Below are 12,676 nucleotides of genomic sequence, written 5' to 3'. Positions count from 1 at the left end.
TTTTTTCGCGTCTTCGAATAATTATGAAAGAAATAATATTCGTTGATTAAACCGATCGTTTATTACTCAATTACACGGAATACAATTCGTTTAAACGTATGCAAGTAAGATTAACGTTGCCAGATGTTTGAGATTTTCATTTGCCCGGGCAAATTTAGAAATCGTCTCGATTCGGGCTTCGTCCGTAATGTTGTAACGTACAAGTTACAAACTTACCAAATATATTTATTATTTGTACCGATTATTATTTTACCGATATAAAGATTTTTGTAGCGATAAATGTCAATTGTACAGTAACGGAAAATCAACGTTTTACATTATACGTAATATAATGGACGACGATCGTTGGAAAAAAATCTCCTTAGTTGGGGGAATCTTGGCTTACTCCTCGCGTCGAATTAGCGTGACGTGTGTTGTAAATAAAAAAAGATGAAGGCGGGCGACGAACGACGTTAAATTTCATTCGGTGAATGAAAGAAAAGATTGTGGAAACAATCGGTTAAATATAAGTAGCATATCAACGTTGAAGAAGATTTATAATCGGCCAAAATATCTTCCGGAATCAAGCGGAAATTCTAGTTTCGTGAAACGACAAAGAAGATTTGTTTGGCCCCGGGATAAGGGAACGTTATTATTGAGAGAATTTCAAATCCTTGGTAATAAATAAATTGCGAAAAATAGATGTACCATGTGTCGTGTATTCGTATCGTAAGGAACGGAACGTTGAATGCGCGCAATTATATATCTCGCGTGGAGCTGGTCATTCTCCGTATGAAGTAGCATAAATAGAGAATCGGATATTTTATTATGAAAAAAGTGTATAAAAAAAAATTTATGTATGTAATCTTGTGATGCTTTGTATGGTATGTACATATTAGCGTATAAGGGAATATTGTGTGCTCTGTGTGATCGAGTGTAGTATCGAGAAAAGGTATTTAGATGCATAAAAAATATGTTGAATGCCAAAAACTTTCTGCTGGCCTTTATATAACGGGGAGAAAAAGGAAAGAAAAGAAAGAGGAAGAAAGAAAGAAAGGAAAAAAAAGATATTCGTGCGATTTTGGCATTGGATTCTTTAATCTTGAAATGCTAACAACGATCTTGAATTTGCATCGATCTATCGATTATTAGATATATCCCAGTATTTCCTACGTTCTTCTAATTCTTATCTATCGACAATAAACGTTAAATGCGAGACGATGTAAGCAGGGAAATGTTGGGGCAGGGGGGGAAGGGATTCATTCCGTTTCATTCCGTTTCGTTTCTAATAGAATTAACTACGGCTATTTAGCATTTCGAGGTTAAATCTAAAGCGAAAAATCTAAATAATTAATTGTACAATGTAGCGGGAATATTCGAGTACGACGAGGTGTTCGTATGTATGATATGATGTATAGTACGAGTACAAGTAGATTACACGCGAAACAAATTATTAGCTCGATCGAAAAGGAAAGAAAAAGAAAAGAAAGAAAGAAAGAAAGAAAGAGACACCTTGTATACGTTTGGATTTTATCGGAGAGAAACTATTTTCTATGCGTCTCTTACCTTCCACTGTCCGTATCCAGTGGTCGATCGAATATTGAATCGTGCGTGTTCTCATCACTCTCGTTAAACAATCAAGCACTCGTTATCCAAAAAGAGAAAAATTCACGTTATAATTAGTTGTTTCACGCTAGAGCACACTAATGATAGAACACGATTGATCTCTACCCGTAAAAATGTATCGAAAAAACTGCCGACGATGCTTGCAATTCCCCGCGAACAAAAAAAAAAATACCATTTTTTTCGAGGTTTATGCCATTTTTTTACATATTTTCGATCAGAGTACAATTACTTCGAATCCCGACGAGTATAACGATATTTCTTGTGTAGAGTAATATCGTCGATTTTTATCGGATTAGGATTCTCCGGCCGGAATTATTATACGCGCATGTTTACATTTAGAAGAAGAAGAAGAGAAGAAGAGGAAGAAGAAGAAAAAAAGATCGATGAAAAATAACGGCTGCATAAATCGTTGATCCCTTTAAGTAGATTTTGATACACTCCAACGGCGAATTAATGAATCGACGCACAACTAGATACCTTACATGTAAATAGCATATTTTTTCATTAACGGATATTCTCTCTTGTTAAAGATTTAACGAACGAAATCGCCCCATCGATATTTGCGAAAGCGTTCGGTTCGCCGGTTCGCCATGTTTCGAAGATTACAGAAGAAGGGAGCACGAACCGATTGGCCTACTTTACAACATTCGTACTATAGCCGAAAGTATATATTGTTTAAGAAGTGTAACGCAGTTTTATCGACGCTTTCGTTTCAACGACGAAAAATCGCACAGATCGTCATGTTCCTTTTACAAACAGATTTACGACTATATCGTAAGTGTCACACGTCATGAAAGTCATGCACGATTATTATTGTTTTACCAACTGTTTTCTTTTATTAACGTTATTACAAAGGTCTAAACAGTATTAGAAGAAACCCGTTCTTTATTGTGGTAAATTAAACGCAAAAATTATATCGAATATACGATCGAGGTAACAACATATATATCTATGTGTACATATACACACGCGCATATATATATATATATTGTTATGAGACGATTTATAAATGATAAATCAAATCCACTAGACGCGGAGAAAAACCGATGCAAAAGTTCTACCGAAAGACTGGACATCAGAGTAATCAAGAAGAGTACATACTTATATGTATTTTATGCAATCATGACTCGATAATGTTACGTCTTAAGAGAACGAGGCTGTCTTGCATCTCATATTTATGAATGAATTATTGATATAACTATATATTGTATACCGTTCTCTACTATACTGTTGTCATAGATATTTTGTTGTATAAAAGAATGCGAGATATGTACAAGCATACAAATGAATATATTATATGTTTAAAATAATTTTTGCATTATCCGATTCGTTCGAACCTCGTTCAATTACGAGAAACAATGACAAGATAATTAATAATTTCAACTATTATAGCTATTATTTGAAAAAAAAAAAAGGAAACTTATCTGTTTCAACTTTTTAAATACATTTAAATTTTGTTTATTTTTTAATGCAAAAATTTCAGGAATAAAATTACTTACATCGTTTATATCATTTTTTATATCACTAAACTCTATTAAGCGTTGTAATCCTTGTTAAAATATCATTAAATTATGGAATAGGAATATTTTTAACTCGATGATGATAAAAATATTAAATAACTTATAACAATGATAAAATTCTTATAGTTAATGTTAATTATTTAATTATATTTATATATATTTTGTATCTATTCTTCAATGCATATTTATGATCGGCAATTATATATTTACACGTTTGATTTTGATATAAAGTAAACACGAAATCAGCGCCATCTCTAGAGTACTGTAAATTGAACTATATAAGAAGAGAAAATGGTGGAAGAAAAACACAGAAAGAATTGATCTTTAACGCCATCTATTGAATGTCAAAATTATTCAAGAAATGATTCTCAATTCTTATTTTATTTCTATTCTTCTCCCACTATTTTTTACATCCTTTCTTTTTATGTTTCATTTGCATCAGTCTGAAGATGGCGCTGATTTCGATATTTTTATCCTATCTTTATCTTTCTTCTACTATTTTGCAGACGATAATACAGACAAAATACGGAATGTCAATTGAACGCACTTTCATTTTCATTATTTCTCTTTCAATATTATATTGTATGTTATAATCTTTAACGTAGAAAATAGATGTTACGTAATATTATATTTTCAGCTTTTTAGTATATTTTTTAGTATATTTTTATAATGATTTTTTATAATGACAATCTCGTAATATATTCTGATATGTGACGATAATATTTTAAAATAATAAGTTATGATAGAGTTATTATGACAAAAAATAAAAATCTGATAAAATAAAAAAATAAAAATAATGTGCAAAATATTTTTTCAATTTCTTATTAAAATAAAAATTTATTTCTAATTCTTTTTTAGTAAAAATAATTTTTTATATAATTGAAAAAAAGTGCATATAATAATGTAGAATTATCATTATCCCAGTTATTTGTCTCAATAATTTTTATAAATACAAAATGTTTCATATATAACTATAAGATATTTCATAATGAAATATTTATTCTATTTTTTTATTTGCAATTTTATATCAAAATTTAGTTTTAATTTCAAATGTTAATTTTCATATTACAATATTATTAATTATTCTAAATCGAATCGATAATTAAAAATAACGCTACAAAGAAAACTGGTAAAGAAATTGCCCTCGAAATAGAAGATAAAAAAAAATACGTTGAATGTTAAGTCTATTCTGTGATCGTGTTTGTGTCAGCATATCGGAAACGTCGATATAACAGAACCTGTATACATATTTGTTATTCCCGCCATGTTCAAATAGCGCGGTTCTAACTCAGTGACGTAGTTCAAGAAAAATTCCAATTATCTCATACTGGAACGACAGACAGTTGCTTTTGCGTCGATCCCAATAATTGCATCATTACGCGAAGAAAAATCTTGTTAAGAATATTTGTCATTGAATTTTAAGTAAAATGTGATCAAAGATTTGAAAGTTCATTTTACTTTCAAAGAACGATTTATTAAAATGCGTGTGCTTCTCGAAGTTAAGTGACGTAATGTGTTTTATTTTCATCCTAATAATTCAGTTTTCATTCTAATAATTTTCAGTAATGAGTTTTTAATATTGATCAATATTATTTGATTCCTCTCAAAGTAATATATATTTTAAAATTAAAAGTTTAATAGAAATTTCAAGATGCTTCAAATAGAGGATTTACCATGTATGACATCATTGTCACCCGGCAACGATGCGATGGATTTGAAATCAACGCAGTTTATGAATCAGGTAGATAATAAATATATGAATACTTTTAATATTTTTATTTGTGATATATAATAAATATATAATACACACACATACACATACACACATATATATATATATATATTGTTACATATAGAATAACATTACATATATATACATATTATATATATCTTTATTTTCTCGTATATATATATATAATTGTTTTACACATGTCACGTATTTACTTGATTACTCATATACTTGTATTAATAGTTTGAATATGGCAACTACGCACAGTGTACCAACATGATCGTAAATGAAGTTCCTTTATTTTAGTTTGATTTCATAGTGATTGCACAGTTGCATGTACTTATATACATGATTAATTTTCTTTGTTTTTTATTTTTAACAAATTTTAAATATTAGTGTATATGAAAAAAAATTATATAACTGTATAAACAAATTTTCTTTATATTTTATATGTTCATTTGTTTTATTACGAAATATTATCTATAAAAAAAAATTTATATGAATAATCGAATTATCATACATATCATATATTAATTATCATATATTAATATATATAATTCAATATATATTTTTAAATAATAAAACAAGAAAGAAATAAAATTATCTTATCTATAAATTCTGCGCATTTCGGTAGAATAAAAACAATAATAAAAAAATTAATCTATATAAATATAAATATAAATCATTACGCAATCAGTATAAACTTCTACATCATTAAAAATCTAATGAAAATGCAATGAATTATAATATATTATATATACTGTTATATAAATGGATAAATATTTTATACTGATACAATATTAACAATGCGTTTAAAAAAATCTAAATATCTACATATGTATATATATATATATATATATTTTTTTTAATTTTAATTTAATTATTATAGTAATTAAAATGTTTATTAAATTATAATTATTAAATTGATTATTAAATTATTAAATGTATTACTAAATTAAATTAAATTAAAATTTATTATTATTAAATTAAAATGTAGAAATATATTTTTCTTTTGTTGTGCGTATATAAATTTTATAAATAACATTGTTATTTTTTGTATATATTGTTTTAAAATTTATAAATATCTATATTGGACAAATGACGATTGATCTCATGTAAATAAGAATAAAAAATTTAATATATTAGAAATAATTATTTATCCCATTATAATTAGGTAAATTTAAAAGTAAAAAGGATTAGTCGTCTATTATTTTTGATTAGGGAGAATCATGCACTTTGTGCAGCCCTGAGAAACGACGTTGCCGGAGTGAATGCTGAGTCACATATCGCGAACGATCTCTCCCAGGAAGGTGTGCTAGTTCTTTTCTCTGTGAAATGCATTGTATTGCATTAGTATAACGTTATCATTGTTAGAATTACAATATCATTAAAGCAACATGATTTAAGAAAGGAGGTACTTGGCGCTTGTCGCAGGCCTCGAATATTTAATAAAAATTAAAATTTAAAATAGTTTTAAATCCGGTATTGTTCATAGATCTGTCAGTTTCTACTATTAAATTAAATTTTTATTTTTTACTCTAACTGCCGTGACGTGTCAGTGTAAAGAAAGTGTTAATATTGATAAAAAAAATATCGCCTTGAATTGTCAAACAAAATCCAAGGCATGCGTAGGATGTGCGCGACGTGTACTGAAGTTTGACGTTGTAGTGTGTGTTTTGAGGTTATTTTTGTGTTCGTGTAACTGACCTATACTTGTTTTAAGAGATCCAAATCTTTATTTTCATTCTGACAGTCTGTCGAATAAGTTGCTCCAGCAAGAATATAAAAAAATATCTTTTTTAACTACTTAATTTAAATTCTATATCATTTATATAGAAAGAAAAAAACAAGTTTAAAAAGTGATGTTCGATAACTCTAGTAATAATTAAAAACTCTATTTTGAATTTGTCTTCTATAAAATCGTGCAAATAACATTATTTATATTTGATATGTTAAAACATGAACAGTTGTGAAATGTTGTTGAATACATTTGGATTGATTTGAAGCATCTACAAAATAATAATTCAATATGAACATTTGTCTTTTAAAATCTTATTTATTCCACGAATTGAACATATCGAATCACAGTGATAATAAACTAAATTAATTTGATTTGTAAATAAATTTGTCGATTGAAAGTGATTAAAACAAAAAGAGCATAATGTTGTGTATAAAGAAATTGTACCACGAGGAACTATTCCAATTAACATTGTTACTTTCTTTATTAAGAATAGATCCTGAATCCTACCTTGGTTTGGATATTCAAACCATAGGTGTAGGCTCTTTAGATCTAAATAATGGTTCAAGATGGCATACTGATGTTCATACAATAGTTCATCGTCCTATCTTTGTTCATCCTAAAAACTTAGATTCTATGCTTTTAAACTATGAGAGAGATTTATTCGAAGACTTGAATTCATTAGGAAGATATAATAGAATAAATTCTGGTTTAAATGATATCCATGCATATTTGTTAAATGTTGAAGAATCTACAAGAGATATCGCTATAGCAGGACCTAGTATATCACTTTCCACAGACCCAACTAGGAATATGACATCACCTGATTCATCAAATTCTTCGCAAAATCCAGACGAACCAACTAATACGGCAGAACTTACTCAAGAGGTATTTTTTTCTTATGCTTTTTTATGTACGTTAAATTTTGTACATTAACTTTAATTTAATCATTTGCTTATTTTTGTTTTTAATATTACATTTAATTTACGCGTTAAAAAATATAAATATAAATATTATTAAATAATTTTTACATACACATTATCAATAATATTTTAGCATATAATTATATTTAAAATTTCAAAATTAAAAAAAATAAATCTATAGATATAAATAAATATACAACATACAAATATACAACATATTATATATATTATATTTTTTTTCTTTATAACATAATTTTAATATCAAAGTAAAGTGCTTAACCTAAAATTTATTTATTTTATCTATTATTGTTTGTTTATATTTAAATATATTAATTAAAAAAAAATTTTTCCTTTAAATATTGAATATTAGATATGAAATAGAAATAAGAATTAATATACTGTGAAATATTTTTAAAATATATAAATTATATTCAATATAATAAAAATATTTAATCAATTGTTTATCCTTTTATACAAAAATTATTTTTCGTTGATAATATTTTTCATCACAATAATGAATAATAAAAAAAAAAACAAATTTGATTTAAAAAATATCATCACATCGCATCAATGATTTATTGTCAAAAATATATTATCACGAATATTTCCTTGAATTCTCGTGATTAAAAATTTTTCATTATTTTTAATCATATCAACCAAAATTTAATATTTCTTTCTGCATTATAGATATTAGACATTAGAATTCAATATTTACAAAACAATATTTTTAGTTTATTTTTTATTTTAAAAAATAAAAATACATTCGTTTATTATGATAATTTCTATTCTATAATTAGTATAAATATATATAATTTTTTCTTAACGTATATAAAATATTTTTTAGATGAGTCAAATAATTTTTTCTTTTTTTAATTTAACTAAAGTAATTAAATATTTTTAAAAACACTAATATAAATTTAAAAGCAATATCATATATATATATATATATATATATATATATATATATAATATTCTATACAATAATGCATTTTTTTTTTTTTTTAGTAAAAATATAGTTAGAAATAGAAGTAAAATTCCTATTTTTTTAAAAAAAAAGTATTCACGAGTTATATGTATTCAATTGAAATTGTTTGATTGTTTATGTTTGTGATATTTTAATAACAATAAGTTCATATTTTACATTGTTTATATTTCTAATGAATTGAAATAGATATGATTTACGAAACGAGGAAAATATTTTAAATTTTAAAACAAAATTTGATACTTTAGAATATTTTATAATGTTATGTTTGGTATGGGTAAATTCTTTAAAAATATATATATATATATATCGTCAATATTAAATATGTTTAAAATGTAGAAATTAAGTGAGTTTATTTTCGTTATATGTTCAGGGAATGATATATTTTACGATCTTTTTATCAATTCTACATAAGTAGCATTTATACCGTTTTCTTAGATATCCTTGGATATCCAGGTTACCCATATCAGTTAACTAGGTTAATCAATTATGTTTCTATGTTTTAATTGTGTATTTAGACGCAATAGACGCTTTTAGAATATTTTATAACATTTATATAATTTATAAAAATGTGTAAGCAATATTGATATGTATATTGTATAAGAATAATGATTTGAAAACTAAGAAATTTAAAAGGTTTAATACGGTATAAAAGAATAAATATCACGTGAATGGAAATGAAAGTGATGTGAATTATATTTACGAATTACATAAATAAATTAGATATTCCTTACTTAGACATTAGATATTCCTTACTTAAGGTTTTATTGAAGTCACATGAATAATATAGAATGGTATAATATAAAATCACATTGTGTCATATTCAGACCTTTTTTCTGACGCTTTAATTTGCTTTTAAATATCATTTTAAGCGTCCCAAGCGATTTGATTAATTCACTATATATCGTATCATTTGCATATTATTATTCAGTGTTGTATAATCTGCTTGAAAAGAATATTATCAATTAAAATGAAAATTTTATACAGAACGTACTAGCTACAAAAAAATTTAGAATAGGTGCATATCATTTTATTATTTTTCAAAATAATATTGTCAAAAATTTAATATATTATATCGTATTATATTGCATATTTCATTAATCAATTCAATTGATCAAGAAGAAACAAAAATTAAATACGTTTAAAATAAAATTATCGATATTTATAATAATGGTACTGTTTTTAAAACGCATATAAAAAAAGATATTGATCAATATAAAAGTCACCGTTTAATTAAAGCGATTGGTCAGTGACATTATAGATTCTGAAAATATCACAGATTCAAATTCCAGTCGAATTCGAACTCTTTGTTTCGTGTCGAAATATTCTTTGTCCGTTACAAATACAGAATAATTAATCATATCTTAAACGAGACAGTTCAGTTTTTCTTCGATCCGTGAATTTGATTTTTTTTTGATCATGAATTATAAATATCTTAGTAAGCATATGCATCTGATCGCAGACCTCTTTTTATCGCATGGCACTGCATCATCAAAATTTCCTGTGAATTCTCGTACAACGGCCTCGATTGCAAAAATAATTGTGTGGAAATACGCGAATATAAACGCGTTTCTGGTCGACTTCGTAAAAAAAGAAACGAAAGATGCCAGATGCGTCCTCGTTTCGTTAAAAATTAAAAGAAAAATTGTACACATCCGATTGAAAAACGTATATTTTACATGCATAATTTTTTTAAGGATTTATCGTCAGTAAAAAGAGAATCTACTATCATTTAATTAAAATATATTTATTATACTTTATTATTTTCAAATAATTCTTCTTTCTTTTTGTCGTACATTTATAATTGGCATCTTGCCGCATCTACTTATGTTTTCTCTATTGCGCTGCATCTCGAGCTGTACTCGCATGTGCTTGCTTTTTACTCTACATATACATATATGTGGAGCAAAAGAGAAATCAGATAAATAGCAAACATATTTGTAATATATCTTTTAAAAATATGAATTTCGCAAGCAGATTTCAACTTTACGTCATTTATTCGTATTAATCATATTAATTATATATATTTTTTTTTTCAATTAATTCATTTAACAGATTACTACTTTATCACGTCGATATTCAATCGCCACTATAAAAACTTTCAAATCTTATTTTTCATTCAGTTTCTATATTTTATTTTTTGCAACTCAATCACGCTTTTAAATAAATTTTAAATTTTTATCTAAAAATAAAATATTAACGAAAGAATTAATTACATCGCTTTGATTTTTCTTCTTATTTATAATATAATTTTTCATAATATTGTATAATATTTTTTTATAATATTTTTCCAATTTTTCGTACTTTATTTTTTTACAATCTAACATTTCGATCGATATTACGTTATAGAATAAAAAAATTATCCCAAATATTTATTTATTTATTTATTATAATGCAAAATTATTCGTATGGATATAAATGTAATGTATGAAAAATAATTTTTCAGATAAAAATTGACGAGTACAATACATTTTCATAAAAATGCAATTAGATGATAGCGACATATATTCGTTCTTGAACATCGTATCATACTTATGTTAGTTGATTAACGTTCACTGACCAATAACTGAAATCACGGTATTTATGACGTGATTTACACGCGAATATGTTAAGTTATCTATTCTGAGTATTCTTTAGTAGTAGTAAAGTCTCTTAATGTACACTTATGGACAAAAGTTACGTCAAAATAAAATTTAGAAAAAATTTAGAAATTAATAATGCATGCATTAATAGATTTTAAAAATGTTTTATATATATATATATCTTTTATCTCTTATATCTTTCCAATATATATCTTTAATGTTAGTTATATCATAATTGAAACATTTATAATAAGAATTTTATTATTCATAATATGTCATAATTTATGATGATTCAGTTAATGATTTGTTTCGATCTATAATTTTTTTATTTTATTTTTTTTTAATTTTTAATAACAAGGAAACTTTTTACTTTTTCTTCTCCGAAAGATTTTTAATATATCTTATTTATCCTATTATACATATAATATTTTTCCTTTATTTACGTTATTCTCATGTTTATGACATTAGCAGGATTATGATATTAAATATTTTAATAAATTTTGTATATGATTATTTATTTTTTTATCCATTTTCCACCATTATGAAATATTAATGATTTATTGCACAAAAGCGTAAAAATATAATGCACAATACATTATCTAGAAATTACAAAAATAATTATTTAATATTTTAATAATAAATCTTCGTGATATCTTCGGAGATTAAATAAAATTCTATTATAATACTACTATAATATATATGTTCAAAAATTTGGCACGAAAAACACCTATTCGTTGATTTTTTGCTGCCGTCACATCAAAGAAATAATATCTAAGATATATGTACAGGTGAACCTACTTATTTGAACAGAAAGCGTTTCATCATCCGTTATTTGCTTATTTCCGTAAACATCTACGTTTTACCAACTTTGTGTATCGATAGGATTTATCCTCTATTTTAATATCCAATAAACACGATACCTGTAAAAGATCACTGTGTATCGTGCCGTATCGTATCGTATCATTTGATGATACAAAATGAACAAAAGAAACAAGTGAATATCTTTCTTTAAGATGCACTTGTTGCGTGATTCGAATCGATCGATGTTTTACACGAAAGAAACGATTATAAACATCTAATTAAAACTTAATTTATACTTTGCACGTAATCTCTTTCTCCCATTGTCGATCGAGGAAGGATGGTAACGAATTAATGATGATATACGCGCAAGATGGACAAGGAAAAATTGATTTAAGTTTAATCTATGGTTCATCAATGTTTTTGTAAACTAAATCTAAATATCTAGCGATATTCAATTCGATAAAAGTATATATTTTTATTTGAATTACACATCGATAAATATCAACTGGTGGATCAATTAACATGCATGAGTAATTGATCGTTGATCGTTTTTGTCCTGTCCTGTTAAATGAGCGATGTGTTATTGCGAATATGTATATATATATGTATGTCGATGCTACTCCGATATTGTTCATATTGTCGTACTATTAAATAGTACGATGATATTTATCTTTTAGAACGAGGAGATTTTGATATTTCTTGGTACGATAAGATTTCATCAAGATGACTTTGTAAGAATTAAGAAAGAAATAAGAGGGGAAAATTTTATTGAATGATATTTATAAGTGATATTAAT

At 25.6% G+C, this 12,676-nt stretch overlaps 1 protein-coding gene across 2 annotated transcripts in view; it reads left to right on the top strand.

The window, feature by feature from the left end:
- The first annotated feature begins 4,707 nt into the window (after nucleotides 1–4,707).
- The window catches only part of LOC725081 (segmentation protein cap'n'collar), a 76,230-nt gene continuing 68,261 nt past the window's right edge, over nucleotides 4,708–12,676 (top strand). Inside the window, exon 1 of one of the 2 annotated variants that reach the window (XM_006571716.3) lies at nucleotides 4,708–4,866. In XM_006571716.3, coding sequence (XP_006571779.1) covers nucleotides 4,777–4,866 — 90 coding nt within the window. In that variant the 5' untranslated portion in view covers nucleotides 4,708–4,776. Of the gene's footprint in view, nucleotides 4,867–6,109; nucleotides 7,481–12,676 lie in introns of those variants that run through there. The other variant, XM_003251740.3, reaches the window with a different exon arrangement.

This window comes from Apis mellifera, linkage group LG1 (genome assembly GCF_003254395.2).
Source record: "Apis mellifera strain DH4 linkage group LG1, Amel_HAv3.1, whole genome shotgun sequence".
NCBI classification, from domain to species: Eukaryota; Metazoa; Arthropoda; class Insecta; order Hymenoptera; family Apidae; genus Apis; species Apis mellifera.
The sequence above is the reverse complement of the archived record's forward strand: the minus strand, read 5'-3'. Positions and strand labels throughout refer to the sequence as shown.